General features: G+C 32.9%; 1 protein-coding gene across 1 annotated transcript; it reads left to right on the top strand.

Moving 5' to 3' along the window:
• The first annotated feature begins 2,188 nt into the window (after positions 1–2,188).
• LOC145000420 (P-loop containing nucleoside triphosphate hydrolases superfamily protein) lies at positions 2,189–9,500 on the top strand. The gene is made up of 28 exons (XM_078959646.1): positions 2,189–2,321; positions 2,432–2,580; positions 2,696–2,842; positions 3,023–3,172; positions 3,278–3,525; positions 3,630–3,805; positions 3,940–4,064; positions 4,203–4,239; positions 4,342–4,433; positions 4,519–4,635; positions 4,717–4,830; positions 5,203–5,286; positions 5,370–5,556; positions 5,644–5,744; positions 5,845–5,943; positions 6,030–6,143; positions 6,227–6,343; positions 6,419–6,499; positions 6,638–6,709; positions 6,815–6,908; positions 6,998–7,023; positions 7,115–7,200; positions 7,278–7,349; positions 7,422–7,649; positions 7,718–7,853; positions 7,924–8,010; positions 8,079–8,663; positions 8,830–9,500. Exons 2-28 carry the CDS (start codon positions 2,452–2,454, stop codon positions 9,226–9,228), a joined length of 3,903 nt encoding a protein of 1,300 aa, XP_078815772.1. The 5' UTR covers positions 2,189–2,321; positions 2,432–2,451; the 3' UTR covers positions 9,229–9,500.
• The last annotated feature ends 6,346 nt before the right edge of the window (positions 9,501–15,846 follow it).

Here is a 15,846-nt window from a genome sequence, read left to right as displayed (position 1 = left end):
TGCCCATATATGTATAGATGTATAAATAATGTTTAAAGGGCTTAGGAAAGCCACCTGTCCTATTTCCTTTTCCTCGATTTGGATGTGGTCTGGTGGAATTCCGGGTGACCATCCGAAGGTCGTTTCCATATTAATTATATATATATATATATATATATATATATATATATATATATATATATATATATATATATATATATAGACATAAAAGTACTTCCATATTCATACGTACTAGACCCACCATCAGTAAGTTACCATCGGGGTAACACAGAATCATACTATTACAACTGCTAGATCAATGAGTCAGTTCATTCATGAGGCTATACTAGGAAGAGAATATATATGCAACTATACTACGAGAACATATACAACTATACTAGAAACGAGAAACATTTCATTACATATACAAGAATACGACAACAATTGTGATCCACTGTATCGGAGCATGCCTTAAATGTCATGGCCCGAGTTGTAGCCAAAATTCTCTTGGAGGGAGAGCGTTGAGTTTGCATATAGATCTATACTGGATTGACTATCCTACACCTTGCTGCTAGCTACAGCCGGACCTGCAGGTCTGCGGGTGCCAAACGTCATTTCGTTATTACGACCGTTCTTTATGTCGTTGTTATCAATCGATAGTATGGTGCAATTATCACATTATACCTTAATATAAATCCGGTTCAAGGTAGTTAGTACATCAGTAGTTCCTATAAAACAAAAGTACAGTACTACAATGATTTACCCATTACATTTTAGTGATAACCTCACTTAAACTATAATGTACAAACTATATTTTGTTAAAAGATAGTTACACTTGGGAAATTACACACTTTTACATCAAACGAGCATATGAAACAGTTAAGCCTTGGTAGAAGGCTACTTTAATAGAAAATATAGGTTTTTTTGAGAGATTTAAACTTTTACAAACATTTACATCCAATTTACAACTTATACTTACGACAGGTTCAAACGTTTTGATAACAAACATCGACACTAAAATACTTATGAATTCACCAGCTTAATGCTGATAAACTCTTTCAAAATAACTTGTATTCTCAGGTCATCAGTAGACAGGTACCGATGCCAACTTTTGAGAAGATGGAGCGCATTCAAGACTCATCATATTATTTTGCTTCACATTATATTTTTGGTGTCTAAAACTGTACAGAACACGTTTGTATTAAAATTTTATATTTAATGCAATGGATGATGTTGTTTGGTTATTTACATTTACTGTGTTGTGATACTTTACATGACGTCATCAGTAGACAGGTACCGATGCCAACTTTTGAGAAGATGGAGCGCATTCAAGACTCATCATATTATTTTGCTTCACATTATATTTTTGGTGTCTAAAACTGTACAGAACACGCTTGTATTAAAATTTTATATTTAATGCAATGGATGATGTTGTTTGGTTATTTACATTTACTGTGTTGTGATACTTTACATGACGTCATCCGCCCCAGAACGTTTCCGCCGTTCTTGGTTTTGGGGTGTGACAGAAGGTTCAAATGTTTTCTCACATCTATTGTATGCTAGAATGCACAAATAAGAATTTAGTAAAAGTTATATGTAAATTAAATGATATCCATACTTATAATTCATTTTTATGAAAACTAATTAAATTATTCATTAATGTTAACAATAATATTTTTTTAGAATAAATTCGTATCTAGAAGAATGAGATGTATTCTAGCAGAATGACAGTGTATTCTAGTAGAATACATTCTCATTCTTCATATTCCATGCAACTATATTGTATTTTAAATGAGTGAGTCCTGAAAAAAAAACAAACTAATACATAAAAATGTAGATGCAAATTAATTCTGAAAAAATGTTATGGCTAACATTAATATACATTCAATTGTATAAATTATTTAATATTTATCTTTATTTAATTAAATAATTATTTAATTTTACTAAATTCTTATTAGTATATTCTAAAACACAATAAAAAATATAAAAACATATTCAGTCGAATCTTATTCTATCTAGCCTATTATCAAACGCTACCGTATGGTGGCATTAATGAGATTTTGCCGAATTACGCATTGATAAAATCTTATCTTCAATTTCCTTGGATTTTTATATAATATTTTTTTTGGCAAATGTTAAAAGAAAATACATAGTAGCATCACATGCAGCTCACGTGACTAAACCAATTCTGAAAGTTTATTTGAATTCAAATCTGAAAGCGCCGTTTCTTTCTAACAAGTCTCTCCCTCTCTCCAAATTCAAAATCTCTTTTTCTCTCCCTCTCCCTCTCTCTCACACACAAACACACACACATACACATAAACACAGAGTCGAAACCCTAGGTAATCGATTTCTCTTGTTTGCTTGATCCATACTTTATACACGCAAACAATCACAAACATGTTTATGCAGTTTGAATTTGTTTGGTTTTGATTTTATTATTCAATTATAGGGTTTGGAATCTGATTCGAGATGGATGGACCCGATGGGAAAAATGGATCTCAATCTGTTCGAGTAGCTGTTAATGTTCGACCACTGGTTACTCCGGAGCTTCTTGTTGGCTGCTCTGATTGCATCAGTGTCACTCCAGGCGAACCGCAGGTGATTGGACGTAGCATAAGTTGCTACTTTTGAACTGACGTGGTTGTATATGATTATTGTTGAATTCCAGCAAAAAGTTCGAGATTTATACCGGATTTGTTTTTTTGCAAATTAGGTGCAAATTGGTTCGCATTCTTTCACATTTGATTATGTATATGGGAGTACCGGGTATCCCTCCTCTCGGATTTTTGATGACTGCGTTGCTCCCCTTGTTGATGCACTATTTCATGGCTACAATGCCACAGTTTTGGCTTATGGCCAGGTATTTTTTCCTTCACCTGTTTTTCTTCTATGAAACAATTTACTGTGCACAATTGGTTTATGATAGTCAAATATGTAGTCAGAATGCTCACAATGCTTCTTGTCTCTCTTCATTACTAGACAATAAGCGTTTGTTATAGTTTTGAAGCTTATGATTTCTGTTGTTTATTTATTACCAAAGACTGGATCGGGTAAAACCTACACTATGGGAACAAACTATAACGGAGAAGGCAGTAATGGCGTGATTCCAAAAGTGATGGAAATGATATTCAAACAAGTAGAAGAGACCAAAGGCACTACCGAGTTTTTAATAAGAGTATCTTTCATTGAGGTAATGACAATTGTGGTCTTATTCTTATATGGCTTTACTTGTAAACTCTACACACATCCCTTTTTACATGTAGTTATTTGCTGAAATTGTATATTGGCATTTCAGATATTTAAGGAGGAGGTTTTTGATTTACTGGAATCAAATTCAGCAGCATATTCCAAGGCTGATGGGAATGGCAAACCTGCAGGGCCATCTAGGGCTCCTATTCAAATCAGGGAAACAGCAAATGGAGGCATCTCCCTTGCTGGTGTAACAGAGGCTGAAGTTACTTCACAAGAGGAGATGGCTTCATTTCTGTTGCGAGGATCTGTGTGCAGAGCAACTGGGAGCACAAATATGAATAGCCAATCAAGGTTTGTTCTCATTTTATATTCAAAAGTTTGTTACTTTAATGTGATTGTGTTACATGTATCATTTATGTAATAAGTTAGCTTCACCAACATTTCTTCTCTTTCAGTCGATCACATGCCATTTTTACAATTACAATGGAACAAAAACGAATTTCTGGCTCAACAAATGGAGGAGCTCATGATGATGGAGATGATATATTGTGTGCCAAGCTTCATTTGGTTGACCTTGCTGGATCTGAAAGGGCAAAAAAGACAGGAGCTGATGGGATGCGTTTACGAGAAGGTATAATATTATTTAACACATTGTGCACATTTTTATTCTTTCATCCTCCTGATTCATGATGTCTTCATTTTGATGTTATAGTACATTGATGAGTTGTCTAATTATGAGTCTCTTATTGTTCTATGTGGTGTTAGGAATTCATATCAACAAGGGTTTATTAGCTCTTGGAAATGTGATAAGTGCATTGGGTGATGAGAAGAAGCGAAAAGAAGGTGGCCATGTGCCCTATAGAGACAGCAAGTTAACCCGCCTTTTGCAGGTGATGTAGTATTTTTATAAAATGCATCTTTAATATAAAGTTTAACGGGTGAAACTTTAAAACCAGTCATTTATATAGCTCAAGTGCTGGACTTTCACCTTTAATATAAAAATGTTCTAAAAATGCATTGTTTCTCAGGACTCTTTAGGGGGCAACAGCAAAACTGTAATGATAGGTATGATTTTTTGAAGTTTTATCATGTTTTGAGCTATGGAATATGTATAAATTTTCCTTATTAAGCTAACTATCATTACTTTTCTTAATTTATGTGATGTAGCCTGTGTAAGTCCAGCAGATACAAATGCTGAAGAAACTCTCAATACATTGAAGTATGCAAATCGAGCACGCAACATTCAAAACAAAGCAGTGGTAAGATTAATCTTTTAAAAAAAATGTAACACAGCTTTTTATTTGTTATTCAATCATGTTTCCATCCTAATCTTTTGTCATGTAGGTGAATCGGGATCCAGTTACAGCTCAAATGCAACAAATGAGAAATCAAATCGAACAGTTGCAAGCAGAGCTTCTTTATGTAAAGGGAGACTCTTCCACACCATTTGAAGAGCTTCAAGTAAGACATTTGTTAAATTTCCAGTCAATATCCTTAATGAACATTTATAAAAAACTTAAGAATCTGCCTTTTTTCCCTCAGCTTTTGAAACAGAAAATAGCAATACTTGAAACAAGCAATGCTGACTTACAGAAACAGCTTCAAGAACATCAAGTCAACTTTGAACATTTGACTAAACAAGCAACTGATGCTCAAGTAAGTAAAGAATATATGAATCAGATGATCAATTTATCATTTATGGGGTAAATTGAAGAGAAGAGAAGTGCAGTGTACTTTACTCTTGTTACCAATGTGGACATTGTACTTTTATTTTACCTATAATAGCAACACATTTGGATATTTTTACTGATATTAGCAAGTTATAATCTGAAACTTGTAATATGTTGCAATGTTGCTATTATTGGTAACAAACTGTAATTAAATTTTTGTAAAGAATTTTAATTACAAAAATTTAAACTTGTTGCTATTATGGTTAAAAATTAAGTACGATAATGCCTATATTGGTAAAAAGTGTAAAGTTTGTTGCTATTTTCAACTATCTTTAACACATGATTTTTTTTCTTTCAGTTTGAAAAGGACAAACTGTTATTAAAACTTGAATCTGCTCGTGAGGGTAAACCTTGGGATGAGAACAACTGTGACTCGAATAAGGTATAATGAGTTTTACAAACTTCCAAGATTTATTGTATTTCATTAAATCTTTAAAAGTTATTAACCATTTCAAATCTTTACAGGATGTTGGTTTATTGAAAACTTATGTTTCAAAAATTCAAGAATTAGAAGGAGAATTGATGCGCACACGAAGATCAAATACCTCAAAACGCACTGAACTTATCGATTTCTTGGATTTGGATGAAAGTGTTCTTAACCCAAAAAGTAATTTGTTTCCTGGATCTGATTCTAAACCTGCTGAAGTTGCTGGTAAAGCTTTTATAAATTATTTTTACTAAACTCTTCTTTGCTCATTATTAGTTCATAAAGTCAATTTACAATCTTATATGTTTGTAGGTAATCCTGAAGATGAAGAGAAAGAGCTAGAACATTGTTCCTTACAAGAAAAACTTGATAATGAGCTCAAAGAATTGGACAAAAAGCTTGAACAAAAGGAGGTATATGGTTTCACCTCCTTTCATTATGTCTATATATCAAGTTATAAAAGCTTACATTTTTATTTATTTATTTATTAAATCTTCTATGGATACACAAAAGGCTGAAATGAAGCGGGTTGCGGGTGGTGATACATCTGTACTTAAGCAACATTATGAGAAGAAGGTTTTGGATTTGGAACAAGAAAAGAGAGCTTTGCAGGTTTGCCCTTCATTCTCTAGCTAATTTTAATCAGAAAATTTATAAAATTTCTCACTTATTATTTCTTTTTTTTGATAATGTGACAGAAAGAAATTGAGCAACTTAGGAACAATCTTGCAAATATTTCCACCACTTCTGATGATAGTACACAGAAGTTGAAGGAAAATTATCTTCAGAAGTTGAACTTTTTGGAAGCCCAAGTGAGTCCATTTTCTTTAAACTGGATGGATTTTTTAACAGTATTGGAGTAATAAGTAATTAAATACGAATGTTTGAATTTTAGGTTGTGGAGTTGAAAAAGAAGCAAGATGCTCAGGCACAGTTGTTAAGGCAAAAACAGAAGAGTGATGAAGCTGCAAGGAAACTTCAGGATGAGATTCATAGAATCAAAACACAGAAGGTTTTTTGTTTTATTAAAACGTCATCAACATTTAAAAAAATATTTTTACTAAAATCTATGATTATTCATGTTTAGGTACAATTACAACAAAAGATCAAGCAAGAATCTGAGCAGTTCAGATTATGGAAGGCCTCACGAGAAAAAGAAGTACTCCAGGTATAAAGACTTTAATCATCAATTTTGAGAATGTGTATAAAAATTTGGATTTCATTTCATTTTGATCTATCCGTTTTAATGTTTTATCATTACAATTTCATTTCTTGCTCTAAATGTTGAATTTTTTTTATATAACAGCTTAAGAAAGAAGGAAGAAGGAATGAGTATGAGATGCATAAGCTACTAGCTCTAAATCAAAGACAAAAAATGGTAAGCTCAGATACAATCACCAATATTTATTTCTCTTTTCTCTTTTTTTTTTTTTGGTTTTAATCCAAACGCAATAAGCCAATAACCTTTGCTTCTGTTTTTAAGGTTGTGCAAAGGAAGACAGAAGAAGCTGCTTTGGCTACAAAACGATTAAAAGAAGTACTCGATTCACGCAAGACTTCTTCACGTGATACATATGGTAATTTTTTAACTTTAAAATGTATTTTCATCACATGTTTTTATCTTAGCTTCTAGATTCTAACAATATAATGGTGTAAACACTTACAGGAAGTAGCAATGGACCTGGAGTTCAGGTATTACTATATTTTAATGGATAATCAATTCTTCTACTCAAATAATATATTTTGTTTTTTGTGAATATTAAATTGTCAAATTTCATTACAGGCACTGATGCAAGCAATTGAACATGAGCTTGAGGTTTATGTTCGTGTGCATGAAGTACGTTGTGAACATGAGCGTCAAAAGGAAGAGTGAGTGCCCTCCACAATTCTAATGAATATGCAATTATGAAATTTGCTAAATTATTTTTCTGATTATGGAATTTCAGGAGGGTAAAAATGGCAAAGGAGTTGGCAGAGCTGAAGGAGGAAGCAAATATGGCAAAACATTCAAGTTTAAGGTTCTGTTACTGAATTCACTTTCTTGATTTGTTGACTGGATTGGATGATTTGATGTTGATTGTTGCATGCAGTGTTTGTGGTCAAACGATGTCGCCTGGAGCAAGAAACGCAAGGATATATGCTCTTGACAACATGCTTGCTACTTCATCCAAAACCATCGTTGCAATGGCGTCACAGTTATCAGAAGCAGAAGAGCGAGAAAAAGCCTTTAGTGGCAAAGGTCGTTGGAATCAAGTTCGATCTCTCCAGGATGCTAAAAACATCATGAATTATCTCTTCAATCTGGCATCATCTTCAAGGTATCTTGGATTGTTTGAGAAATCTTAATCTTCAAATTTAATAAATTCCGTTTTGTATGCTTTTACAGATGCCAGGTTTGGGAGAAAGAAGTCGCGTGTAGAGAGAAGGATACGGAGATCAGAGGGTTGAAGGAGAAAATCGTCAATTTAATCCGACAGATTGAAATGCACAAGGCCGAACTCATTCGACAGGAAAAGCTTAAGGTTTGTGTAATGTGTGTGTTTCTTAAACCCTAATTTTGTTATGGTTCTCACTTTACTTGTTATTTAACAGAAGATGATGATGTCCAAGAGTTTCAGAAAAAGATCCACAAATCAAGATGACGAGGGTGAAGGACACGTGTATGATTTGCGACCCAAGGTATTTTTGTAAATTCTTTCTACTTAACATGTACACGTGTTTTAAATTATATTATATTATTGATATAGGGACTACGGAATTCGATAGCTTACAACACCAGTGGAGATCTGGATGAATTACTGGAAGACATGGACACGTCAGATTCCGATAATTCCGATAATTCCGACGATTGGTTACATTCCGATGACTTCCAGGACGAGTGGGGCAATCGGAGGAAACAAACCGCTAAAAGAAATTCCAAAGCCGACTTCACAGATTCGGAAATGCAGAAAACGTCTCCGAGTGAAGAAGGTAGTACGGGTGAAAACCCAAAAGTACCCTTCGGGGAGTGTTGTACATGCAGCAAAAGCTCTTCATGTAAAACGATGAAATGCCAGTGTCGAGCGGCGGAAGGCATGTGTTCAGCGTCGTGTGGGTGTAACCCGAAGAAATGTTCCAACCGGGAAACGGTGGTGGTTGTGGAGCAGTCTGATTCCCGACCACCACTACCAGCACCACCGGTGGCAGTTGATGTTAATTTATCCGATGATCAGGAGCTTGCGAATCGGGCAGCGATGTTACTTGAGTCGGCTCTTGGTGATAAGCCGGCTGAGATAAACAACGAAGTTGAGGGCTCAAAAAGAAAGCCGCTGTCAGACATTGGGAATAAGGTTGTGAGTCTTGCTTTCATTTTTTTTATTCAAATCATTTTTCAGCTGGTTGATTTTGAAAGGATAGTACATGACACGTGCCCTTTTTAAAAAAATTTGCATCAAAGTCGACTATAGTAAGTAACAAAAAGTCTTAAGACTTGATGAACTTTTTTTTTTTTTTTTGCAGGTGAAATCGAACGCACCAAAGCCTCCAGCTCCAAGGAAGAAATGGCGCAAATCAGCAGCAATAAAACTGATTCCAGTGGTGGCTCCTCCTCCTTCTCAAACAGAAGAAACAGAAACAGAAGCTCCACAGACACAAAAACAGGAGAGTAATAATAATAACAATAGCAGTGTTGCTGTTGAGACAACAAATATCCCACAAACGTTAAGGTTACCCAGAGCAATGCGATCTGCAATGTCAAATCCTAACAATTCCATTTCTAATCCTCCCTTGAGAGACCGGAATTCCCAACAGAATCAGTCTGGGGATTCGACTGCTAACAAAGAACCTGAGCATGCTACTGCCATTCCTCTTAGACCAACAACAAACGAAAAAGAAAATAATAATAATCATGGGATTTAAGGTAATGGCGTCAGATATCATTTATCCATCTAACTCTTTCTTCGTTTTAGTTGTTTAAACAAATCCGTAAATGGTAATGTACCTTTTGAGGATAGAGAATTGGGACTGTTTGGGTAGGGTAGTTTGTGTTATGTAAAACACTGATCAATCTTCTATTGATGAGAAGAAGCTTGTTTGGTTTGGTTTGGTTTGGTTTGCTTAGTTAATGATGAAATGTATCTTTATTTCTACATTGGAAATGTAAATGCATCTAAACTTGTTCTCTTGTTTCACTTTGGTTGCCCGTGTTGTTTTTTTTTTTTTTTATTTATTTTTTATTTTTTATCTTTTATTATTTTGAAATCCAAATATTTTGTGTTTTTACTTGCATGCAGTGAGATGTTTTTAGCTTGTATTTGAGAAGGTGTACTTGTATGTTGATCGTTCATTTGAAAAGGTGTACTTATGTGGTGAAGTGATTTTGAAATCATATTTTCATATGATTCCCAACATGTATCGAAACCAGGGTTTTTTTGATGTTTCAAGATGAACTATGTTGCTAAATTGTGGGTTTTTTAAATTGTCTTATGGTCATGTGAATTGAATATGGAGGGTGTTTACTTGAAAGCTGTATGGATTCTTACACAAACTGCTAGGAAAAGGGTTGTGTTGTGGACTGAATATATAACATTTTTTATAACTTAAATGAAAAGGTTAAGTTGTGTTTTTTGTTGGAGTATATGAAAGCATGACTGTAAAATGTATTGATGTGTAGTTTTAAGAAGATTCATGTATAACACTATAGTCACTTATAGTAGAAGTAAAGTGGGTATGATTATGGCCATTTGAAGTTGGAAAGTAAAGTATGTTGCTCAAAATGAAAAAACAAGGGAAAGTAAAGTATGTTGCTCAAAACCCCCCGTAAAGTGAGTAACCATGCTTCCCTTCTAGATAACTGCTATCTAGATTAGTGTTTGGTTATTATCATGTCATGCGAAAGATATGATGTCTTGGTTACATGGTGTAAAAAGATGGTAAAGCTGAGATTTACAGCAGATTATTATTGTATCTACTCTTCTAATAAAACATTACCACAGCCGCCACGTGGCAATTGCTAAACCCCCTCCCAACGATTTTTCCCGCTCCAAATTCTATGTGAAGTTCCGAAAATACCCTTTCGGCCTCTTCAAACCTCATCTACCTTCATTCCGCTCTGTTCGTTTGAAACAATTGAGAGTTTCCAACTTCTATGCGATAAATCAGCTCCTAAAGAAATCGGCTCTCAAATTCCAGAGATTGTTGAAAGTAATCATTTCCAAAATTATTTATTTGTCTCTTTATTTATATGATTACAATTCCATACCCTTTCATTTTAACCCTAATTTTGTAACCGAAAATTGAGCAGAGCCAACAATCAATCTCTACCATTAGCTCTGAGATTACAAGCTCGATATGTTTTACTATGAAACTTCATTTTTTTTTTTTTTTTTTTTTTCTTTTCTGGATTATAGTATTCTTAAATAGTTTCATTGGTCTCTTTCTGCGAAACACATATCTGGCTATGGAACAACGAAGAATCAGAAATTGATGGTCATCTTCACCAACAACTTCAGGTAAACATAAGTCTGTTCCTCCCCCGATCGATTTCAGTAAACCCTCCGAATCTAACACTCAACTACTTCATCATCGGTCATCATCAAGGTTAGTTTCAACTTGTAAAATCTCTTTTCCTTCTCTTATCGGTTCTTTATTCTCTCAATTTTGCTTGGTTGCATCATTTTGATTCCAGTGTTGTTCGTTAGTGATAGGTCTTTGTTCATTTTAGGGCTGGTAAATCTGATTCGATCAATTTCATAATGTTTGCGGATTTATTGGAGACTTTAGCATTAATATTACATTTATTCGTCGATAAATCCACTTTTTTTCTCCTTGGTTTGTAACAGTTTTTGTTCGACTATTTTCGGGTAATTTTGTTGATTTGGTATTGATTCTAAGTGCATATATCATTAAAAAGGTCATGTTTATATACAACCTAACTGTTGTATTAGTTTAGTGCAGTAACTTGTGAGATACCAAATACTATTAGGTTTCATGAATTAATGCTCTTATGGAGAATGTAACAAATGGACAAGAGAATGATTAGGAACATGCTGATTTTATAGAGATTATGTGATAAGTTTCTAAAAATTATTTTGTGGAAGAAATAAATGGATAGACTAAAGTTCGGAACCATGGTACTTTGAGAAGCATGCATAATACATTTACAGCAAATCCTTTTATCTCAAAGCAGTGAGATGGACTAAAATTAGAAATCATAACAAATGCAACCTATGGAAAATCTCTTGACTATATCTTTTTGTTAGTTTTGACTACTAAAATTAGTGATATATTTTTCATTGTCCTTTTGCCAGGTACACTTGCTTGTATTGTTGAAGATCAATTACCATTTACTGACCTCCTAAACCCTAAACCAGTTCTATCACCTAATGAAATTTTCATGTTGACACACACATTTTCTTTTAAAACTCCACTATAAACTTCAAAAAATTCAAACTTTGATGGAGGGTTTTCATCTTGATACTAAATGGGAAGACATCACATGTCCCATATGCCTATCCTATCCACACAACTCTGTTCTGCTCCAATGCAACTCCTACAACAAAGGCTATCGCCCTTTCGTTTGTGACACCGATCATCTCCACTCCAATTGCTTACACCGTTTCCGTATCACAAACGGGGCATTGACCGAGTCAACCAGGACATTGACCGAGTCAACCATCATGCCCACTTTGCATATGCGATGTCATGATTTCATATCTCAATAAAAGTTTGTTTTGATTTATTTAACAGAGTGTTTTTTTAATCTTTCTATATCAGTCTTGGTGTTTTTTGTTTAAAGTAGATAAAATTATTTACACTTATAGCAATGCAATTTGAAATTAATCCCATTTACATCATATTACTTTCAGAACTAATACATTATGTGTCATTGTTTTTTTAGGTGTTATTTTGATATGTTTTCCAACATGGACCAATTCTAAAATTATTAATTGATGTCAACAATTAAAGTACTTTAACGTTTGAAGTACTTAACTTATGTTGCTTTCCTTAAATATCATATGACTACCTGTATTTAGTATTCAGGTAACTCATTTACAACAAAGTGAATTTTCTGAGTTTGTTATAGGATTGTTACAAAGTAACTTGAGTTTCTTTTAGGATTATTTTGCAGCATTTGGACCATTTTGCCCCTGATATCTGCTCATCAGTTTTTACTTCTATTTTGATATGGGTGATAAATTATCTATTTGATTGGAAAATAAGTGAAGATCATGCCTAAGTATAGGATAGTATGTAGTTGAAAGATGGCAGTCAATTTTGGGAAGCCACTGATGGATGTTTTCACTTTTATTAGTAAAAAAACATGAAGAATGAGATTCAATCCAATGTTTTAGTAAATTTAATGAATGCTTATATGTAAATATTGTACTTTTATACCATCAAAGTAAACAAGATTACATTTCAATTTGAATATTTTTGTTAATTTTTTTAAACAAGTACCATTTTTTTTGTTTTTTTTTATACAAGGACCATTTACGTTAATTTTTTTAAATAGGGATCATTTATGTTAATAGGTTTTTTTTCACCTGTATCGTGTGTATTGCATGAAAAGGTAACATACTTTGATTTTATTGTTTGGTTTTCTTTCACTTGTATGGTTTTTTTTTTTTTTTTTTTTTTTTTTTTTTTTTTTTTTTTCGTGAGAACAATGTACTTTTTTTTGGGTTTCATGTCACCTGGTATGATTTTGTATGTGAAAGGGAAATGTACTTTGATTAATTTTGTAAGTGATAGTGACATACTATCTAAATTTACATAAATGGAAACTGAAATTTACCATTTTATTAAATTTATATGAATAATTTAGCATCCTACTTCCTAATTATGTCATATTATATGTAAGTTTGCTTCAAACCGAAAGTAGGTTGCTATAAATTTACTAATTTTCAAAGTCACAGTGGCATACTATATAATTTTACACAATTACCCTTTTATTTACAATAAACTAGATTATAACAACCTAGTTTCATTTAGTTGCAACCTACTTTTCTTTAATTTAACCTCATAAAACCATTCCGTTTAAGCATTTATTTTGATTACCTTACTATCAAAGTTGCATGTTAGAAGTATGACTAGGATAATGATTAAAGCTAAAAGAGTAATCTTGGTTGAAATAATTAACTTTTGAATTATAAGTTGATATAACTTTTATTAGTTTGATTTACGTTAAGAAGGATCCTTTTTTATTCATTATGCTTTATGTTTTACTGTAAATCGAGAATAGATTTATAACCTTAATAATATATCTTTTTTAAAAAGAAAAAACATTATTATTAATAAACAAAATAAGAGCAAAGAACCAGAATTAAAGTAATGATAGAAGGTAAATGAATTACTAAATATATCCTTATGATATCTAACTTTACATGAATTAAAGTAATTACAAATTACAAAGTTATTAAAAAACACAATATTACAATTCATAAGTTTTCTAAATTAATGCTATATTATTTTATTATATAATTAAATTTTTAATTCTATTTAAAATTAACATCCGTGGGTTCCACGGGTTTTAACCTAGTAGTGTAATAAACTAGTGTAATTGAGATTTATAGTAAATTATCGTTGTATGGTGTAGCAAGTTGGTATAATTGATTATAGTTGTATGGAGTAATAAGTTTACATAGTTGAGCATCATATCAATTTTTTTTTATATGATGTATTAATGGGTATTGATGATAGATAGAGATAGTTTGTATAACTGAAATCATAGGTGGTTACTAATGATCGATCCTGTGAGTTTACATATAGCTTAATTTATAGCTGATGGTTGTTGAATAATATGGGAAGCATTTATAACTGGGAATTATTTATGTGTGATGAAAAATTGAAATGGTATTTTGTGTAGCTGTAAGTAATACCACAACCAAGTGCTGCTAATTGAAATGGTATTCTGTGTAGTTGTAATACCACAGTAGAGTGCTATTAATTGGAATATTATATGTGTAGCTGTATAACCACAACTAAGTGCTATTAATTTAGATATTAGCCTTTGTGGTAATATCCATTTCTGATAGCTGATATTTCGTTTGGCGAGCCTTTATGGAAATACCTATTAGAGATTTGGAGTTAAAATACGGAAATTCTGTCGTGTTATACACTTTCAAATCGAAGGATTTGGATGGTACTCCTAAATACTCAATTGGATAATACTAAAAAGTTTGAGAGAAAAAAAGAATGAGAAGTATGTTTTTTTTTTTTTGTTTTCATACCCGAATTTTGACCAAAAACACATTTAAATGTCTCTTGTCTGAAGTAGTACTCGTATGAGTAAGTTCATAGTTGTTCAAACTGCTAGGGAATGTTGTGATGCTTGTTATTTAATTCTTTATAAACCGCGTTACAAGTGAAGCATAGGTTGGATAATGGAATACCTAGTAAGAATACACAAGATTGATTCATTTTGAGTAAGTAATGATAGCAATCATTACAAAAGGAATTGTATTCCATAATCCAAAGCAAATAGTTTATTAATACATATTCCAAACAAAAGGTTTCATAATCCGTAATTCAAACAAAAGTATTTCCGGGCTCATGAACAATATGCATAAAACGTCACTTTCAACTTTTGTTCAAAACCAAACAAAGATACGAGACATAAACTTCCAACATAATCAGTTTGTAGATTCAACTGTCAACAACGAACCATGAGCATGCCACTCCTCTTAGACCAACAACAAACGAGAAAGAAAATAATAATAATCATGAGATTTCATGTGATGACATCTTCATTTATCTAACTCTTTGTTCATTTTAATTGCTTAATCGTCTCATGTAACCCGTAAATGGTTACATACTTTTGAGGATTGAGAGTGGGACTGTTTAGGTGGTTAGTTGTGTTACGTGTAAAACACTAATCAGTCCTCCATTGATGAGAAGAAGCTTGTTTGGTTTGCTAAGTTGTGTTGTGTATCTTTAGTTCTACATATAAATGTAAATGCATCTAAAATTGTTGTTCTCTTGTTTGACTTTGGTTGCTAGAGATGCGATGTGGCACTGCCAATGGTGTTTTTATTATTATTTTGTGCTAAAAACCCAATCATATGTAATTTTGATTTTTTTTTTTAGAAATAGTTAATCGTGTTATTGCGTGGTGTCTTTTTATATCTCATTAACGAGTTCTGATATGTTGTGAAAATATAGAAATGTTTGTTCTTATATGTGTTGGACATCTTTTAATCATGAAACTAATGTTCAATTGCGATCAAAACTCCACATGGTGTTCAAAACGCAAACTAAATCAGACAAAGATTGACGAGAAGCAAAGCCATGTCTCTTCCGCATAGACACATCAACATTCTTTTCCTTTTCCCCAACATCATATTCTTCACCATGCTCTTGATCATGGCTAACTCGGCTACCAACACATCATTTGGAGTGGGGAGACAAGCCTCAGATTTGCACCTTCAACTTGTGCCCTCTCTGTGGACAATTGTAAATTATTGGTTGCTATTCTATCCAATATCTCCACACTTTCCTCATAATATTTGTTAAGCAAAGCTTTTCCAGTTTGCATAT

This window comes from Lactuca saligna, chromosome 6, assembly GCF_052625555.1.
Source record: "Lactuca saligna cultivar CGN05327 chromosome 6, ASM5262555v1, whole genome shotgun sequence".
Classification (NCBI taxonomy): domain Eukaryota; kingdom Viridiplantae; phylum Streptophyta; class Magnoliopsida; order Asterales; family Asteraceae; genus Lactuca; species Lactuca saligna.
The sequence above is the reverse complement of the archived record's forward strand: the minus strand, read 5'-3'. Positions and strand labels throughout refer to the sequence as shown.